At 51.2% G+C, this 20,459-nt stretch overlaps 1 protein-coding gene across 1 annotated transcript; it reads right to left on the reverse strand.

Moving 5' to 3' along the window:
- Positions 1–1,805: 1,805 nt before the first annotated feature.
- HDAC6 (histone deacetylase 6) lies at positions 1,806–20,459 on the reverse strand. The gene is made up of 29 exons (XM_054566464.1): positions 20,387–20,459; positions 19,240–19,362; positions 19,027–19,155; positions 18,804–18,892; positions 16,283–16,367; positions 16,146–16,186; positions 15,325–15,421; positions 15,083–15,180; positions 14,015–14,119; positions 13,824–13,892; positions 10,194–10,320; positions 10,016–10,081; positions 9,863–9,922; positions 9,697–9,786; positions 9,256–9,362; positions 9,099–9,166; positions 8,690–8,855; positions 8,472–8,600; positions 8,172–8,340; positions 7,743–7,876; positions 7,180–7,248; positions 6,874–7,066; positions 5,281–5,430; positions 3,691–3,865; positions 3,079–3,593; positions 2,891–2,995; positions 2,614–2,760; positions 2,389–2,517; positions 1,806–2,182 (listed from the first exon to the last, which is right to left on the reverse strand). The coding sequence occupies exons 2-29, from the start codon at positions 19,330–19,332 to the stop codon at positions 2,114–2,116; spliced, it is 3,474 nt and encodes a 1,157-aa protein (XP_054422439.1). The 5' UTR covers positions 19,333–19,362; positions 20,387–20,459; the 3' UTR covers positions 1,806–2,113.

Below are 20,459 nucleotides of genomic sequence, written 5' to 3' on the forward strand. Positions count from 1 at the left end.
TTACCCTATGGTCAGTCTGAACCATTTCGGCCAGTTTTTCTTTAGCGGGGACTGTGTAAGGGCGTGGGAAGGGACCCCCGACCAGAAGGCTGGGTCCGCGCGTCCGCAGTCCCGCTTCCGGCCCAGCACGGCCCCTGGCCCAGCTCGGTCTCCACAAAGCCGGCAACCGAAGGGGCCGGCATGTGGTGGCTGGCCCCCCAAAGAAAAGTGGCAAAAGGAGAAAGGTACCCGCAAACCCCACCATGGTCGTGCCCTTATAGCCCCAGGTGGAGAGCCCTCCCAGGCCAGGGCTGGTCTGAGGGCCCCTCCGTCTGGCTCACCTCAGCCGCGGGAGAGAAGGTTGCGCTGAGACCCGAACTCACCGAAGTTCTGACAGGGCCGACAGGGGGAGAGGTGCACCAGCCCCAGAGGAGGGGGCGGGGGCTAGGGCGGGGGTACGCATGCGCTAGTGGTCGCCCTAAGGCCCCTCCACTGGCACACCTCCTCCCCTCGTCCCCCACCCCCTCCCGTCCCACGGTGAGCGCGGGTCTCATCCCTGCCTGCTGGTGGCGCCAAGGAAGTCTGACTGGGGCGCTGATTGCGGCCAGACCTCTCGGCAAGCCTTTTGTATCCTGCGGCACCTTGCCCTTACCTTGCCCCAACCAGGTCTGTGGTTTTGGGTTTTTTAGTGTGTGTGGGGTGTCGTACTTTTGACCTCAGTGGCCAGACTTTGGGAAATGTTTTGAAAGGGCCTCTTTGAAGCCATGAAGTCAATGCTGCCTCAAGCAGGCTTTTTGGTAGCTCGGGAGAGGGTTGTGTCTGTTCCTGCAGGGAAAGCAGTGCCAGAGAAGAGGGTTTTGTCTGTACTGGAGGGAAAGAGGTGCCAGAGAGCGTTGTGTCGGTTCCTGGAGGGAAAGAGTAGCAGAGGAGTGGTTATCTTGTCAGGGCAAAAGGAACCTGTTCCGACGTGGACATGTGTCAAGGCTAAAACATTTCTCAGACTCCCTTGCAGCTATGACAATCATGTGACAGTGCTGACCAATGAGATGTAAGCAGGGATGGGGCACCCAGAATGCTCCTGGAAAGAAGGATGGACTGGGACTGAGCTGGCCACAGCTCCCTTACCCTTCTTGACTGGGTGGGGCTCTGGTGGTCATCTTGGGATCATAATGTGGCCATGAAGAAAAGTCCAGGGAACCTCAGCCCTGGACTCCTTTGAGTTGCCTAATTAATTCTCAGAAATAAATTAGTAAGTAAATTGATTCTAAGAAAACCCCCACATTATCATAAATAAATAAATTAGTAAATAAATTAATCCTAAGAAATAAAACCCGCAAGTTATCCTCTCCAATTCTCCACCCCTGGTCCATAATAAGCACTCCTTCCCCCAAGAAGCTACCCCTGCCTGCCAAATTTAAGTATATTAAACCTGGACACCCGCCTCCTCCAAATCAGGACAAAAAGACAGATGGGGAGACTGACACCTAGTAAGGACACTTCCTAATAGTCCTCTTGCCTTCTCAGCCCAGGACTGGCTGTGAGGTTCCTATTTCGAAGGCACTAATTTTTTCACAGATTCCACCATTTAATCCATACTGCAACCAGTCAAGCTGTTTCCTCTATTTCCAGTCAGATTTTTGGGTACTGGCTGGGCAGGTGACTGACCTGACAAAGACCCATGCCCTCACTTCTTCTATACTCACTGGCCCTGTCGATCAGGAGTGCGGGGTTCTCCACCTACTTAAGATTAAAAAGGCTTTATCCAACTTTTGTTAACAGTTTGTACTTTATTACATATGCAACCCCACCCCACCTTTCAGTTGGCGCCCCCTCCCTCCAAAGTATCGTCTTCTTGATATGACTTCCCTCTTGGGGCCACTGAGCTATCCTCCTTTCTTTTGGGGCACAGGAGATGGATTCCCTCAAGCAAGCAGTGGGCAGGGGGAGAGCTACAATTCATCATCATAGTCCTCTTACAGGTATTTAAACTTAAATCAGCACCCTTGGGGGAGTTGTAAAAAGAGTCTTCAGGAGGGATGGAGTGAAGCTGCCCCTCATCCAAGGAACAGGTTGGAATGAACTAAGGCTGGTCTATCTTGGGCCTTAGAAGGTGAAGAGGAGCATGTTCTAGGAGTTAGTGTGAGTAGGGCATGTCTTCCCCAAACTTGTTCTGGTGGGCGATGTTCTTCACATCTAGGAGAGCCTGAGGAGGAGGAAAGACAGGGTAGGTAAGAGATAGGACCCCCTCTACTTCAGCCAGGAGCCTGCCCCCACTCCATCCTTCAACCACCCTGTCTCTTGGACTATCCCTCATGCAGTAGGGTCTTCATTCTCCCCTATCAAGTCACAGAAGGTATGTGTGTGAGGGGAGTCAGTGTGTACACATTAGAGGGTCTGCCCAGCACCTACCTGATGGTGAACATAGGCCTGACATTGGTAACACCAGGTAGACAGGTCAACGTAGCTGAGGACCAGTGGATGTCCTGAGTCTTCGTGGTGCTGGAGCATATGGGCATTGATGTAACGACTGCAGTAGACCTGAGGTTAGGGAAGGAATGTTAGGCAGGGATCAGCAACCACCTGTGGTTTGTTCCTGGGCCAACCTCAGCCCCATCCCCTTCCTCTGTTGCATACCTCGTAGCAAGACAGACATGCCCAGTTCTCCTGAAGTGCTCCACACTCCTGACAAGGTTGGGTCACATCCAGGCCTCCTTCAGGAATGGGGCATACTGCCACCAAATGGGGACACCAGAGCAATGGTGTCACAGCATAAAACATAGCCTGGGTGGGTGAAACTGAGTAAGCTAGGGATTTATCTCGCCATTACATGTTCCTGAATCACATGCTCCTACCTGGAGGCACAAATGGGCAAAAGAAGGAAGCCACAGTTCCATCCACTCCCTGCGCTCACCTGGTCAGTGTCCCCAAACGCCTGCACTGAATCATCCGTGTCCTGACCTCCAGCTGTCTCTCCTCGTAGCCTCTCCTCTTCTGCGATATGAGACTCTGGGGCCTCCTGGACACACAGGGCAAGAGATGTATCCGAGGCCTGATTCTTGTCCCTTCCTCCCTCCACCTGGGTGTGGTGATGGGCCTTACCTGAGCCTTGTTGCCTAGTTCTAAGGTCCTGAGATTCCCAGTCAGCGGACTGAGGGATATCTGGGGTGTGGCTCCTTGCACAGGTGAGGTTGGAGGATTCTGGCTGTCAGCGCATGAGACTTGAGGGGTCTGAATCAGCTCAGCTCCTCCCACAGGCTCCTCTGAGGTGGTCTGGTCCAGCGTGGCTCCCTCTGAGGTAGTCTGGTCCAGCGTGGCTGCCTTTGAGGTAGTCTGGTCCAGCGTGGCTGCCTCTGAGGTGGTCTGGTCCAGCGTGGCTCGCCCTGTGGCTGCCTCTGAAGACCGGTCCTGAGTGAGCTGTACCGCAGCTGTCTCTGAGTTAGTCTGGGCTGGAGTGAACTCTTGCACAGATGGTGCTGAGGCAGCCTTCCCCGTGCCTGCATCCAGAGTGTACCCTTCTACCGTGGTCAGCCTCTTGGTTGATTCAAGATTGGCTGGTTGGGTTGCCTCCTTGGTGACTGACTTAGAACTGAAGGGTCCTTCCTTGTCTTCAACCTCTGGAACCATGGGAGGGAGATCTTTGAGTATGGGCACTATGCCCACTTCTGCCTCTAATCCCTGCCCTCCCGAGCTTCCCATTGCATGCCCACTCACTTGTGGCCCGCAAGCTGCGCCAGTATCTGCGATGGACTTGGATGGTCTCAGTGATTGAGGCCAGGGCCCCTGGTAGTGGGGGCCGTGACAGGGTCAGCAGGGGTGGCGGATCCCCAAGGAGGGTGCGGGTACAGGCAGCCATGGACTCTGAGATGGATGTCAGGTTATAGCCACCCTTTTTAAGGAAAAGAAGAGTGAAAGGTATGATGGAATGTCTTCAGGCAATTTGGGAGGCAAGATGTCCTGCTTCCCAATCCCCCATCAGGGTCCTACAAGTCTGGAGGGTGGCAACTGGGGACAAGTGAATAGAATCCACATCTGTCAGTCCCACTGGTTATTGAGGGGGATAAACTGCGATGTAAAGTGAAAGAGAATAATAATCGCAATGACAATGATACTGATGGCAACATGAGTAATAGCTGCTGCCCATTAAGTGCTTGCTGTATACTAGGCCCTATTCTAAGGACCTCAATACGCATTAAAAGGCAAAAGATTTATACAATCTTAAGAGGAACCAGAGTATTGCATATTAAATCAATCCTTAAACCACACGTGCTTAATCTGTGCAGGAACCTGTCTTCACAGTATAGGAAACCCTAGCTGCACCTACATGGAAGCCCCTGCGCCAACTAGTAGAGGAACGAAGGTTGTACTCTCCACACAAATCCCTGTCCTGACCTGGTACGGGAACCCCCTTTTCTCACACTCTCTGGGAAACCCAGCCTCTGCTCTTTTTACGAATAAAGGGACTGAGGCTCAGAGTGGTTAGATGGTTTGTCTGAGGTTGTAACAGTTGGGAAAAGGCAGCACTGGGCTTGGGACTTGTGTTATCTGATGAAAGTCCATGTTCTTAACTGCCACCCTGCCCTGCCACAAGAAGTCTGGGCGCACCCTGAGACTTTCTGCTAGCCAATTAACCTCTCTGTGACTTACTGTCCTCATTTGTAAAGTAGTGAAAACAAGCACATGAGATTACCGACAGGATTAAACTAGCGCATGAACAGGGCATAATAATAAGTTGCAGTGCTTAACATATGCCGAGCACTCTTCCATGATTAGCCAGCCCCATCTTACAGAGGAGGAAACTGAGGCCCAGGGGGCAGGGACACTGAGTACTTTATAGAAGGTCAGCGAATGTACTTTGTCTCAGGAACTTGATAGAGGCAGTTCAAGTAGTGGTAAAAAGCACAGGCTCTGGAGTCAGCTTCTTGGATTCAAGCCCTGGCTCTGCCATTATTAAATGTGTGGCCTCTGGCTAGTCACTGTATCTCGCTGTGCCTCCGTTTCCCTCACTTAGAGAGAGGAAAATGATGAGGTCAGCAGACCCCGCCTCAGAAGGCCGCTTTGTCAATGAATTAATAATACATATAAAGTGTCACAAGAATGTCTTGCACATAGTGAGTGCTCAATGAAAGTTGTTAATGCTGGTGTTGTTACTATGCCCAGTATATGCCAATAATTCCAGGTGGGGACACTCAAAGGAGATTTTAGAAAATCACCCCCAGTGTTGTAGCCGGCCAGCAGAAAGGGCAGGACTCCCAAGTCTTCCAAACCACCCCTCACCGTGGAAAGAGGGACTGAGAAAGTTACCTCTAGGATTAGGATAATGCGACCACCAGCAAGGCCCATCAGCAGGTGGGTGAGGTGGGCGTAGCCCTCAGGTGACAGCTGGCAGCCCCCCAGAGGGTCTCCCCATGCAGCATCAAAGCCAGCTGAGACCAGCACCAGTTCTGGGTTAAACTGAGGCAGAAAGAGAAGAAATGCATGGGCATGAGGGTGGGGGCTTGGGCAGCTGGTAGGTGAGGTAGACACTGAGACAAGGGCACATGAAGACATGAAGACGCAAGTCAGAGAGATGGAGGCATGAGACTTGGAGGCTGGGAGACACAAGGGAAGACCAGGGCCCTGAAACTAGGAAGGGGAGGACGTGGAGACACAAGACAGAGAGACAAGAAGGGTGGACAATCACGGACACATCACACACAGATTTAGAGACACGAAACACTAGAAAAGGACAGATGGGGACATGAGGCAGAGTCCTGAGACGTGGAGACTCAGCCATCAAGAGATGGTGATATGAGACACAGAGAGACAGAGATATGTCCTCACACACATGCCCAAGGGCGAAATCAAGAGGTACTTGCTCCCCTCCCTGGGTCAAACATGCGACACATGTGCACAAGACAAAGTTTTATACACATGGTGCCAAAGAGAGGTGCATGCATACTCCCATTACAGAAAATGACAATTCAAGTACCACACACAGAAGATGGTCACATACAGCCCCATAAACCCACATACAACCAGAGAGCCCTATACAGACTGAACTACACATCATACTAGTCATATACACAGTTTCTCACAGGAGGGACAGTAATCCAGTCAGCCCTGCACAGACACAATCATACATGTGCCATCACTACCTAGTCACTACAGTCTGCAACTGCTGCCCCCACAGGCAGTCACACACACAAGATTTCAGTCACGCATGTAAGGTAGTCACAGCCACTGTGCATCATCATACACATATAACCACCTGAACATGCACAGCTGCACAGAGGTCAGAGATGGCACTTTTATCCGTCTTCTGAGTTAGTCATACACACGCAATCTGCCACAGACATACACAGTTTACACAAGGAGAAGGAGGTTACCTACAGCCACTCATGCAGTCAGGCAAATATATACAGGCCACCTCTAGTCAGTCAGAGAGATACAGCGGACAGCTATAGCAGAGAGACAGAAAGAGGACTGTCACACACAGCCTCCCACACGCAGAAAGTCACACACCGGCTGTCACAGAAAGTGCTCCCATCACACAGAGAAATAGGAGTAGAAATGGTAGAAATAGCCACCTGTGCAGTCTCACACACATACTGAAAACCCTCCCCACCTTGTACGTAGTTCCATAGAGATGGCAGTCCCATGGGGCCACCAGCATATACAGACACTGGTGACGGTATACACACAGGACGTATACAGCCAGGAACACAAAGACAACCCTTGCACACCTAGAAGTCTCTCACAGTCGCACACAGAGAAGGCAGTCACTTATGTAAGGGTCGTCACAGAGTCGCTCCCCGCCGCACTGCTGTCTGTCTCACAGCATCAATCACCCAGAAGCCAGACACATGTGCCCTCACTGCTACCACACAGTTGTGTCACATACATCCTGAAGCGTACCTCATAGGCAATGGGAAGCACCAGACGATGCCAAGCAGCCAGGTACTCGGAGTCACCCATGCGAGGCCCATTCCACGCCACATTGACGGTAAAGCCCGTGCCTGCGGACCGGCCCACCTGGTTGCTGGCGCCCTCGTCCCCCATGGGAAAGAAGGTGCCGTGATCATAGCGGTGTAGGGAAAGGTAGAGCACACTGCCAGAGACAGGGTGGGGCAGGGGGCCATGCCTGGTTAGTAGCCTGGCACCCCCGAGGCATGGCCCACCCATCTCCCTGGCCGCATGCTGGCCCGTGCCCCAGCCCCTCACCTGGGGTCCTCTTCAAATATGTGCTGAGTTCCATTACCATGATGGACATCCCAGTCCACAATCAGGATCCTGGGGAGGGACAGCTTCTGTTACCCAGGACACTGGCCCCCTGGAAAAAGGCAGGGGCTAGACCCCTTGGGGCTGTCTGCTATTGTGGGTGGCCACATCTTGGGTCCCTAGGGATAGGGTTGGGCGGCAAACTTGTGGGTCCTATGACAGTAAGGATGATAGCCGACCCTGGGTCCTGAACAAGCACTTACGGAGGGCCAGCCCCGGGCCCCGTGAGGGTAAGCACTGGGGGCTTGGACCCTGAGTTCTATTGGGATAGGCATCAGGGGCCAAACTGCTCGGGGGGGGAGGACCCTAGATTCTGTGTCATAAGCACCTGGGTACCACAATCTTGGGGGTTCCCTCCAAGATAGCACTGAGAGGCTAGACCCTCAGTCCTTTTCTGGAAAGTACTGGGCAACTGGATACTTGGGTATTTCTGGGTAAGCCCTGGGGGGCTGCACCATGAGGCCTGCTGAGTAAGCATTGAGCTGGGGGGGGCAGGGAGCCCTCACCGCAGTGCATGCCCACTGACGGACTGGGCATGGCGAGCTGCCACAGCCACAGAGTTAAAAAAGCAGAAACCGCAAGCAGCATCCTGCTCTGCGTGGTGTCCAGGAGGACGCACCACGGCAACACCATTCAAAACCTAGGGGAGGAATGAGGAGCCAAGATCAAACCACCGCCTTCACTGCCTTCCTTCTCCTCGTCCCCTTCCATCTCCTGTTCTCTTTCCCACCCTTCCACGACCAGCTGCTAGGGGAGCCCAGCCCTGCAGCCCCCATCCCCATGGCTGCACTTTCCTGTGAGCAAGGCTTCTGGTGAGCAGGGGTCTCCTCCCTGCTCCCCTTTCCTCAGGCCCTGCCCCATTTTCTCAGAGTAGCCCCTCACCATCCCCCAGGACTGCCTCTCTAAGCCAGAGCCCCACTCCAAAACAGCCATACCTCTCCCGCCAGCACAGCCTCCACAAGACAGCACGTGGCACCAGTGGCTAGCTGTGCACAGGCAAAGGTGCTGGGACAGATGTAGATGGACTCAAAGTTGGCGCTCTCCCGGTGCAGCTCCCGGGTTTTCATTTTCTCTGTGGCCCGCAGACGACTCACGTACTCAGCACTGGAGGCACAGAGGGGGCACCAGGGATAGTCAGGTGGTTCTGCCCCATGTTTGGTCCCTCCCATGACGCCCAGCAGCTCCGTGAACCCAGGCTCCAGCTCCCACCGCACCCCCAGGCATGAGAGTCTGACCTGTGGCAGGTGAGTAGCTCAGCATCTGTGGCAGGACGTGCAGGCAGGGTAAGACAGCGCTCAGCAAGGCCCAGCTCCTCCAGACGGCACATGATCCGTGAGACACGCTGGGGTATCTCGGGGTGGTGGCTGGGAGGTAGGGGACACAGAAGCAGAGCTTAGCGCTTGGGGTGGGGGAAGAACCCCTGCCCACTGAGCCCAGCTCTCCAATCACACACTTGTCCCAAAAGTTGTAGTGATCCATCATCCTCTGGTCATAGACCAGCCCTGTGCGAGCCTGCAACACTGGCCACATCAGGGTCGGGAGCGCAGGGGGTGGCCATGGTCCCTCCTCCTCCTCCTCTGCGTTGTCCCCCTCCACATTGTCCCCGTCCAGGGTGTCACCTGTAAGGGGAAACCACGTTCACCCTACTCTCCCACCCTGGATCACTGTAATACTCAGAAGCTCAGTTTACCCAAACATAAAAAGAGGTAGGAGGCCTGAAACCAGGGCCCAGTGAGAGAGAGGGTCTGACCATCCCCAAGCAAGGCAGCCCAGGAAAATCGGAGTGGGTTCTAGAAGAGATTCTCCCCCCCCGGGGTTCATTCCATGCCTGACCTCCACTAAGCCCACTCCCTGCCCCCTACCTGATCTCACAAGGATCTCCCAGAAGGGCTCCAAGGCTTCCAGAGTGCAGGACAGCGACGACAGGGCGCTGAACAGCAGCGGAGGGGAGAGTGTGAGCGAAGAGCCCCAAGACGGGCAGTGAGGGTCCCACTTTCCCTCTGCACCATCGGGGCTCACCTTGTGCAGGGGGCACCAGGGGACTCTAGCATGGGACAAGGGTCACCGAGAAGGGTGTGGAGTGAGGCGCTGACACCCTCAGCCAGGGAGTGAAGGTTGTAGCCACCCTGGAAGAATAGGGTGAGGGGGGTTAGGAAAGAACCAGATGTTACCAGGGAAGAGAAGAAGTAATACTAGCACTGGGGTGCTGACTGCATGTCAAATAACAAGAAACTTAGAGGATGACTTCATTTCGCTCACTAAACAGTGCTATGACACGATTACTACTAGCATTATGCCCAATTTGCATAAAGAAAAGCAGAGGTACAAGGAAGGAAAGTGACGTAGGTGAGGTTGCCCAGTTAGCAAGTGGAAATGCTGGGACAGGAACTCCTGCTGGACTTGAAAGCTTTGTTTTTATGCCCTCTAGGATTCAGCGCTGAGACAAAGTGGGTCACTCACCTCCAAAGATAGGATCAGCCTGCCTCCTGCCAGACCCATGAGCAGGTGGGTTAGATGGGCAAACCCTGCGGGAGTGGCAGCCATCTCGCCCTAGGGGGACATGGAGGGTCAGCCTGGCTCCATTTACCCTCTTCCGCCTGCCTGTCATCCCAGAGGGCCACCTTACCTTGGGGTCTCCTTGGAGGGCGTCAAATCCAGCAGCCACCAGGACCAGCTGGGGCTGGAACTGAGGGGGGGAAAGGACTACATGAGGCCACCTGTCCTCATGGCCCACCCCTCACTGTCACCCCTGCCCCAATGTATCCCAGATCCCCAGGACCTCAAGGGCGACAGGCAGCAGGACTCGCAGGAAGGCAGCGATGTAGTCGGCATCTCGCATCCCCACCTGCAGACAGAGGCCCACAATGGTGAGATGGGGACATTCTGCCCTCTGCCTCAAACCACTGAAGGGCATGGGTGAGCTTCGCTGTGGGGGCAAAGGGTGGGCAGACACTGACCTGGTTCCAAGGCACATTTATGGTATATCCCTGGCCTTGGCCAAAACCTGTGGTGGACCAGTTAGAGGCCTTCAGGTGGGGCCAGAACCGACCCTGCTCATAGCGGTGGATGGAAAAATAGAGCACACTGGGGGCAGAGGGAAAAAAAAAAGAGATCGGGGCCGTGGGGGCCTGTTGAGGAGCCAATCCCGCAGATACTCCCAACAGATAGTTACCAGTCTCCTCAACCACTCATTCATCTTCTCATTATGAAATCTTTAATTTTCATACGTTCATTCTTGCATTTTTTTTTTACCCATTATTTCACCCACTCATTTATTTCATTTCTTACTGGAACTCCTCCCTTCGCAAACATTGCCCTCTCAGTGCCCACCCAGTCTAGCTCTGAGACCCTGAGACTTAGTGGGTCTATCTTGGCCCGCAAGGACTCTGGACTCTGTGGGGACTCTAGGTCATGCCCACCTGCCCACCTGCCCCTGCGACCAAGGTGGGAACAGCAGGACAAACCCTGTGACTCTGGGACGCCCACAGGGAATGCGGGGCTTATAAGATGGTGGAAGCCATCTAAGGCTGCTGAGAGCAGTAGGCCAGACTAGGGAGTTTAGTATTTCTCCCGAAGGAAGTGGGAGACTCAGAAGTTAGGGTTAGGCGCTGGTTCTGTGCGCAGAACTGGAGTGGGGGTGCTGGCTGGGGCTCCATGAGGCCAGTGAGGGGGCAATTCTTTCTTTCCAATACCTCATAGGCCGCCTCTGCTACTTCTTTTATTCTTTAGGTTATAGGTGGTGAGAAACCGAGCACTCAGAGCAGGGAGGGTAACTGACAGAACAGATACTGAAGACACAATGGTCCAGGGAGCTCAGCAGTGGGGTGTGGGAGAGCTTAATCCTGATTGAGGCAATCCAAATGAATGCTCTCTCATTTATCCATCCATCAGTTCATCGCTGCCTGCCTTACTCCGGGAAGGATTTAAGGTAGTTTTTTCCTTTTTTTATTTTAGGGAAATGCATAGCAATGAAATCTAGTGATAAGCAATGAATCTTGACAAACTCGACAGTCCTGTTTTAATAAATGTTACTAATGAGGTTGTAAAATTTAATACAATTGGTATTAAAAAGAGTCTTGAAATTGAAGAAAAATATCTTCGAATTGGGGAATGAAACTCATATGAAAGCTCTGGTATGCAGTACGTGAGGGATGATTGTTGTTTTTTTGTTAACTGTGATATATAAATAACAGTTCTAAACTTTTTTTTCCCTAAGTTATCCATTAAAGGAAGAAAAATATATCATAGAACATAAGTGTTATTATCAGGGGGAAGAAAGAACTAAGGAAAAGATTTGAAGAAAGCCAACCCCACAGGAGATGCACCAGAATCAACAGAATACCCAGGAAACTAAACTTATAAAGCAAACAAAAGGAGATTTTAAAATAAGTTCAACTGACTTCCAGTGAAGGAATGGTGGACTGATAGCATAGGTTTACCTCCTCCGTTTCCTATAATCCTAGTCAAATGACATTAAAGGAATGTTAAACAAGGATCCACCCAGAAAAACAGAAGGGGGGCAGAGGGAAGATTCAGAAAATAAGAGACTTCAACAAATCCCTGGAAAGTACTTGGAGGCTCCAGGGGCCTAAGGGGGATGACCTGGGGTTTCCCTTCTGGAGAAATCAAGCACAGTTCCAGGTCACTGCATACAAAATCAGTCCTGAATAAGCAACTCACCTAATGACCAATTCACTAAACCTACTTGTTTCTTTTAACTACTTAGCTTTAATTTTCCTGTCTTCCTTGTCTTCATAATAGTCTTTTAAGGACTGTCCAACTTGTCTCCACCCCAGGACTTCGCTGTTGGAGTTAAGAGACTGAGATGCAGGGAGATTGAAGGGCAGGGCTAAATTCTTTATCATTTTATACAAAATAGATTACACAGAAAGGACAGAAAATCAGGCTGACACCAGACATCTGTCAGCAACACTGAGTACTAGAAAATAATAAAGCAATGTCTAGAGAACACCAACCTAGGTTAGAAGACGGGCATGGGAGCTCGGGATCTATGCAAAGAAACAGATTCTCCTCAGTCTGTTTGATAGATGGCTGGATAAATAATAACTACTTAATAGTGTCCCTTACTGAGAAGGATTAGCTCAATCATTTTCTGCTGGAAGGGTAAGCTGGTGTCCTTTCTGGAGGAAAACTGGGCAGTAGGTCCCAGACTTTAAAGCACACCAACCCTCTGACTCAGTAACTCATGACTAGAAATTCATCCTATAATATACTAGAAGTGTAAAATTACATATTTACTAGACTATTCACTGTAGAATTTTGTCTGTAAAAGCAAAAACTGGGAAGCACTGTAAGTGTCCTGGAGTTAAATGACCACAGGGACAGCCATACAATGGAACACTGGATAGCCCTTACAAAGAAGGAGGCATTTATTCATTTATTTATATTATTTTTCCCCATTATCAGTCATCCCTCGTATACCCTCTTCCACCTCCCCTCACCCTGCCTCCCCCAAAGGAGGTACTTTTTAGAAGCACTAATATGTAGCAGTGTCCACCACATGCTGTTAAATGCAAAAAAGCAAGTTGCCAAAAATCATGTAGAAGATTATCCCTTTAGAAGGGGGGTTAATAATAATGATAATGAATATTCATATATCTATAGGAAAAATTCTATAAGGTTATAACCTAAACTATCAACAGATACTTAATTTTTTAAAAATCCTCACCCGAGGACATATTCATTTATTTGTGGGGGGTAGGGGGATAAAGATAGAGAGAGAGAGAGAGAGAGAAAGAGAGAGAGAGAGAGAGAGAGAGAGAGAGAGAGAGAGATGAGAGATGAGAGATGAGAGAAACATCAACGAGTTGCCTCCTGTAGGTGTCCCGACCGGGGATTGAATCCGCAACCTAGGCGTTTGCCCTGACCAGGTATTAAACCCGCAACCTTTTGGTGTACGGGAACAATGCTCCAACCATGGAGCCACATCTACCAGGGCTCAACAGGTATTTTTAAAAATATTTATTTATTTTTAGACAGAGGGGAAGGGAGGGAGAGAAACATCGATCAGTTGCCTCTCAAACTCCCCCAACCGGGAACCTGGCCCGCAATCCAAGCATGTGCCCTGACCCAGAATCAAACCGGCGACTTTTTGGTTCGCATGACGATGCCCAACCCACTGAGCCACGCCAGTCAGGGCTCAACAGTTATTTCTGAGGTAATGGGAATTACAGGGGATTCACTGCTATAGATATTTCTGTATTATTTAATTTTTAAATAAGTAGTTTATAGTAATCATAATTGGAAAAAAATAAAGTAGTAATTTGAGGTTCACTCCAGCTCCAGGGTAAATTGGCGAACAAGATCTCCAAATATTTGCAGGCGCAAATCTCATCTCTTCCCATTCTTCTCTGTGTGATTTTGTAACCTATAAGCATCAGTTCCCCCATCTGAAAAATGAGGAACTCAACAGTCCCTGCCTCAGAATGAAATTAAGACAGCAAACTCGCAGAGAGCAGCACAGAACCTGGTCCCAGGGCAGGCCCAATGAATGTGAATGCCTTCCCTCCCCTCCTGGGCCCCTTCTGGCTGGGCCTCTAGCATCTGCAATGACACTTGGGGAATACCTGGGGTCCTGGTCAAAGGTGAATTGTGTTCCTTGACCATGGTGCACATCCCAATCCACAATAAGGACCCTGTGAGGGGAAGAGAAGGGGGGGCACTGTACAAGAGGATCCAGGTGCATCTGGGAGAAGTGACCAGGCTACACCACCCTGTGCCCCCCTCCATCAAAGCTGCCCTGCTGCTTGCTGCTGACCTCTGAATGCCATGCTTCTCTTGAGCGTAGCGAGCGGCCACAGCCACATGGTTGAACATGCAATATCCATCCATGAGACTATGCTGGGCATGGTGTCCAGGAGGCCTGGCAGGGGAAAGCCACAGATTGCGGGTTCTTCGTCTGCAGAGACAACTCTCCCTTGCTCTCTAATCCTGGTCCACCAACTCCCCCAGTGCTGATGCGTGCCAGTCTGTCAGGAACTGAATAACTGGGCCCTCAGGCTCTCAACCCCAGTCTACTGCTCTCTCTTTGAAGGAAACTTCATGACGCTGCTTAAAATTATCAATGCATACACCCTAACACCCAGTCATTATGCTCCTGGGGACTTAGCCCACAGCCTATATAACAAAAAGGGTAAAATAACATGTTTATAAATGGACAACAATATTTGCTGTGGCATTTTTTTGGAAACAGTAAATGACTGGGGAGAACCGAAATGCCCAACAGTAGGGAGTTGGTTAACTTACTGCACACTTGCACAATGGTGTTGTACATGGTTCTAAGCTATACACTGTTGGAGAAAAGCTTTCCAAGAGAAGTAAGTGGAAAATGCATGGGATGGAAGGGAAGGGAGCTTCTTCAGTGCTGGAGTGCTCCCCTAAAATAGGGCAGGGAGAAGAAAGGCCCTATCTTCTGCGCTTCATCAGTTCTGGGATGCCAACAGTGATGAGATGTATTGTGATTTTACATGCCAACAACAAAGCAGAAAATGCTTCCAACTGAATTCTGAGATGTCACTGTTTATAAGATGTATCTGAATTTCAAGATGTTACTGATATGAAAAATATGCATTTTAGAAACAACAAAATATGGTTATTTACTCCATGAACAGGCACAGACTATTTCTGGAGGACACATGAGCTACTGGTCAGTGACCACCTCCAGGAGAAGAAGCAGGTGTCTGGGGGACAGGCGTGGTAGAGAGACTTTTGCTTGTACCCTCTTTTGTACCTTAAGCACATAAATACACTACCCATAACCAATACATTTTACACTTGAGCGACGAAATTTTTTTACATGTGGAAGCCAAATGCTGGCGGGTCCTACCTGATGATGGCCATGCCATTCTGGATCTCGGCCCCCAGGACCGCATCCACCAGCCTGAGGACAGAGCCTGAAGCCAGGCAGGCACAAGTGTATGAGTTCTGGAGAGACAGTGGGGAGCCAGAGAGGGAGTGAGGGAGAGAGCAGTCCTGTCCACTCAGCTGCTTCCCCAGGGTGGGGTAGGTGTGGGGATGGCCATCCCCAGGATCGCTACCACCCTCTGCCCTCACAGTTCTCATCCATACCGGATGCAGATAAACTGAGTCATAGGTGTCTGCTAGGATGCGGAGTTCTCCCTCATTCATGTATTGGGTCGACTCCATCAGATCAATGTATTCTAGGCTGGGGACATAGACGGAGGATGAGATTCAGGGGGCTGCCTCCCTTCTTGGTCCTGAGCCAGGCCCCTGGCTCCTCCCCCGCTAAGCCTTCCAAGTACGACACCCCTGGACAAGTCAGACCTCCTCAATTGTGAGTCTGGGAGAACACTGAGATATAGGCCACATTTCCTGCTTCTTCCCTAGCCCACCTCATTTCCACTAATATCCCTTGCCTTCTGCTATAGCCACACCAAATGCTTTTGCCAGGCCTTTGGGCAGAATGTTCCAGCTATCGGTACCTCCCCTCCCTCCGTCCTCCTCTTCATCTGACTCACTTTTCTCTTTTAAAGTTCAGCTCAGATACCCCTTCTGCCAAGCTAGTTTACCGGGGCCACACCACGCCAGGCCCCTCACTCTGGATTCCTACAGCACCCTGGGGAACACCCTGATCACTTCCTCCACACATCCACAAGCTGTTTGCATACCACACTATAATAACAACAACAGTTCAGCAAGCTGATGATATGTCAGGCACCATTCTAAGCCCTCAATATATATCAAACCCTCCTACCCTCCTGAGGAACATTTATTTACTAGTCACTGTTTCAGATGATGACAGATCAAAGAGACTCAGCAATCTGCCAAAGGCCACAGAGCCCCTGACATTCCATCCCAAAGCATCCAGACTGCCCTGGTGGGCCCAAGGTGGCCTCCTCCCCATCCCCAGTAGGTTACCAAGCCTTTACCTGTGAACCAACATCAGCTCCTCCTTCTCAGCAAACCGGGCCTAGGGAGACACAAGGAACAAAGGGCTAAGGTGCTGGCTACACCAAGGCTCTGTCAGCTTCTGCCCTCTACCCAAGGTGCCAGCCGAGGAACTCACCTGAAAGGACACACAGCGGCCCACGAGGCCCTCCCGGATCAGCTGCTCCTTGATGGCATGGAGCCGCTCTGGGCCTTCAGGGAAGCTGGGTTGATGAAAGATATAGTCAAGTGCACACAGAGATACGTACAGGGACACTGGTGAGCAGCACATCTGGGCCTGCACATCTCCATTCACCCTTGCACAGCTGCTCACGCCAGAAGCTTCGAAGTCACCCCTGATGCCTATTGGTTTGGTTCTCACAATACATTCAGGCCTGACCCCTCTCCTCATCACCTCCCCTACTGCTACCATAACCTACCACCTGGGCTACTACAGTCACCTCTTCACTAGCCTTCCAACTTCCGCTCTCATTCCCCCAACAGTCTTTTTTTCGCACAGTAGCCAGGCATTGGTTAAACTCCAAACCTGGCTGGTGTGGCTCAGTGGATTGAGCACTGTCCTGTGAACCAAAAGGTCACTGGTTCAATTCCCAGTCAGGGCACATGCCTGGGTTGTGGGCCAGGTACCCAGTAGGGGGCATGAGAGAGGCAACCACACATTGATGTTTTTCTCCCTCTCTTCCCTTCTGTCTAAAAATAATTAATTAATTGATTTTTAAAAATTCCAAATCAGGCCCTGATTGGTGTGGCTCAGTTGGTTGGGCACCATCCTGTAAAACAAAAGAGTTGCTGGTTTGATTCCCTGTCGAGGCACATGCCCGGACTGTGGGTTTGGTCCTGGTTGGGGCATGTGTGAGAGGCAACCAATTGACGTTTCTCTCCCTCTCTTTCTCTCCAAAAATAAATAAATAAAATCTTTTTTAAAAATCCAAATCAAATCACGCCCCCCTTAACTCAAAACCTTCACATGACTCTCATCTCATCAAACCAAGTACTTTCGCTAGTTCTCCTTCTGCCTAGGACACTCTGCTCCCTGTATCTTCATGGCTCACTCCATCACCTCCTGCAGATGCCTGCTCAAGTGTCAGCAAGGCCTTCCCGGACCATCCTATTCAAAATGCCACTGTTCTTTCTGCTATTCTTCACCACTCCCCTGCTTCAGTGTTTCTCTGCAGCACTTCTGTTTCTCACACACTGTGTCATTTACTTTTTGTTTGTTTACTGTCTATTTTCCCCCTTGAAAATGTAATCTCCATGAAGACAGCCCATGTTTTGGACTGCCTTTTTGTTTTGTCTACTACTATATCCCTAGCTCCTTAAGAGATGGTAGATCTATATTCAGTAATGAAATCTTTTGTCATTCTGAGTCTTCCACTGGGACAGGGGAGATAGATTCTGAACTGGTAAACATGTAAGTATAATAACGAGCAAACAATGACATGGGCTAGGAAAACTTCAAATATCAGGTGTGGGAGAGAGGGGAGTAGCCAGGCACAGCCCTCTCTGAGAAAGTCTCCTTGAGATGTGAATGTTAACTGGGAGAAGAGAAGGTGGAAACAAATCTCTGGAAGAGGAATCAGCCAGGGCAAAGGCTGGAAGGGAGTATCTGGAATGTCAGAAGCACAGCAAAAGAACCAGTGTGGGTGAAGTGAAGCGAAGCGAATGAGGGGGAGGACTGGCTGATGAGGTCACCAAGATGATGTGCGGCCAGATCACATGGAGCTAAGAGGCTAAGATGAAGAATTTGAACTTTACCTTGAGGGCAGTGGTGCCCTTGAAAGATTTTAAGAAAGAGAGCATTATCTCGTACACGGTTTTAGGCTGCTCTGTAGAAAACAGACAGCAAGGGTAAGAGTGAGAACAGGGGACAAGAGAGGGTGCCTCTGCAAGTGTAGGTGAGTGATGACGGTTGTGGCACATGCCCGGACTGTGGGTTTGGTCCTGGTTGGGGCATGTGTGAGAGGCAACCAATTGACGTTTCTCTCCCTCTCTTTCTCTCCAAAAATAAATAAATAAAATCTTTTTTAAAAATCCAAATCAAATCACGCCCCCCTTAACTCAAAACCTTCACATGACTTCTGCAAGAAGGTGCCTCTGCAAGTATAGGTGAGTGATGACGGTTGTGGCCGCGAAGGCCAGAATAGGTCAGATATGGAGTACATTTCAAATAGAGCCAAAAGAATTTGCTGATGGATTACAGCATGTGTAAGCATGGTGCAATTCATCCGTTTCAGCACAAATGTCCCTTCATCAAGGATATTTCTGGGAACACTGGATGCTAGTCCAGGGTCCTCTATTAAATGCTCTTAAAGCCACTGGTCTTAAGTCCTCCTACGTTGAACACTTCACACTGCTGTTGGCTATTCAATGATCTGCTGTCCTACTCACCTATCACCTCCTTGAGAAGGAACCCTGTCTGTCTTGTCCAACACATTTGTATCACCAACTCCTGTCACACAGTGGGCATTCAATAAACATTTTCTGGCTAAATGATAAGAACCCCTTCAAGCTGAGCCCCACCTTCTTAAGTTTTCTGCTTTCAGTCTCTAGGCTAGTACAAGAAAGGATTCATTCTTGCGAATGGCTCTAAGTGTGCATATTTGTGTGGTTCAGGGAGAGCCTGGAGGAGTCAGCCTCACCTGTCATCCCAGAGGCAGTGGAATTCATTTAGCTGCTCATCAAACACCAAGCCAGTACTAGGCAGTGTCTTGGCCTCAAGGTTCAGATCCTGCAGGGGGAAAAAAAGGGAGACAATGATGCATTTAGGGCCTGAGTCTGCGGCAACATCCCATATTGTCCAGGATGGAGAACCTCAGGTTTTTCATTGTCACAGGAGGCTAAATGTGGCCAGGTCTCTCTCACCAGCCCTTGCAGCCCCACAATTAGGTCTTGCTCTGCTGCTTGGCTGAGCTTCTTCATTCTTCCTTTCTTCTTTACCTCCGCTAGTTTGGGGCTGGAGCGGAGTCCAGCACCCTTTTTAACACCTGGCTTCTGCCAAACAGAGAGAAAGGTCAGAGTCCACTGCACGGCCCATTGCTCCCCCTCCTCCTCATCTGGATAGGTCTGGGGCCTCACCGAGATGATGCTGGAGTCAAGGGGGGGCGACTGGGGGTTGTGCCTACTCCTTCGCTGCCTGGTTGTGGTGCAATCCTGGCCGGTGGAGGTCATGGCCGGGGAGACTTCACCCCTGACGCGGTTCTGGGGGGTTCGGTGGAGGTGACTGAAGGGGCTAGGTTGCCCTAAGGACCCCACATCCCAGCCTCTTTCCAGGCCTCGCCCTTTATGCTATCCTACATCCTACCGCCTTCTAAACTCCGTCTTTCTCAAGGCCCTCTCCCTCCACTGGAGTGTCCATTCCACCTGGTCCCGCCCATTCCACTCGACTCCTTTCAAAGAGCAATGCAATTACTCCTCCCGCCCAGACTCCAATCCATTTTAGGGCCTGCTCTTTCCAGCAAATCACCGCCCCTTCCGTTCTACCAAGCCCCATCCCCAGATCCTTTCATTCCTCTCAGCCTCGCCCAGACCCCACCTCTTCACAGACTTGCCCTTTCAACCCGATCTCCCGGACATTCACCCACCCTTTCACTCAGCCAGCCCCAGCCCCTGGCCCCGGCCCGACTCCACCCTTAACGATCCACTTAACTCCACCCCTAATCCGCGGGACCGGCACCTTCCACTTGGCCAGATTCCGCCCCTAACGTTTCAACAAGCACCGCTCCTCAGGGCACGGCCCCTTTCCTTCCACCAAACCCCACCCCCTGCCCCAACACCACCCCCGACGCTTCCCCTAGCCCCGAAAGTCAGTTTCTAGGCGCCTCCCGCCAGCTCCCGCCCCCTCTGTCGGCGCCAACCAATCCGTTCAGCTCCACTCACTGAGCGCAGTGCAGACCTTTTCTCAAACTCCGCCCAGGGCTAGCACCGCTCAATTTTCGGCGACCTGTGGGGCTACTGGTGCCGAGGTCCGCTTTTCGATTGGGCCAGTTCTCTCTACTGACCGCCCAGATCCCGCCCACACCGGGGATCTTGCCGCAGGGCCGCGATCCTCTTAAGAGCTAACGTCCGGTTGTACGTATTTACGTGATGCGGCCGTGCGGCGCCTGCGCGAAGTCCACGCCAGCAATCCAACGCTGTGCTTAGGCTCACGCTTGCCCCTCCCCCAACCGCCGATGCTTTCGTTCTGGCTGCCCTCGCTTCAGTCTCTCAGTCCTTGTCCAGTCACCTTAGGAGCCCTCCAGATCCACGGCACCTGTGCCTTGCAGTGAGTCAAGAGAGCAAGCAAGCAAGCAAGCAAA

Source organism: Pteronotus mesoamericanus, unplaced genomic scaffold, assembly GCF_021234165.1.
Source record: "Pteronotus mesoamericanus isolate MK-2021 breed Mesoamerican mustached bat unplaced genomic scaffold, CSHL_Meso_final contig_173, whole genome shotgun sequence".
In the NCBI taxonomy this organism is placed as follows: domain Eukaryota; kingdom Metazoa; phylum Chordata; class Mammalia; order Chiroptera; family Mormoopidae; genus Pteronotus; species Pteronotus mesoamericanus.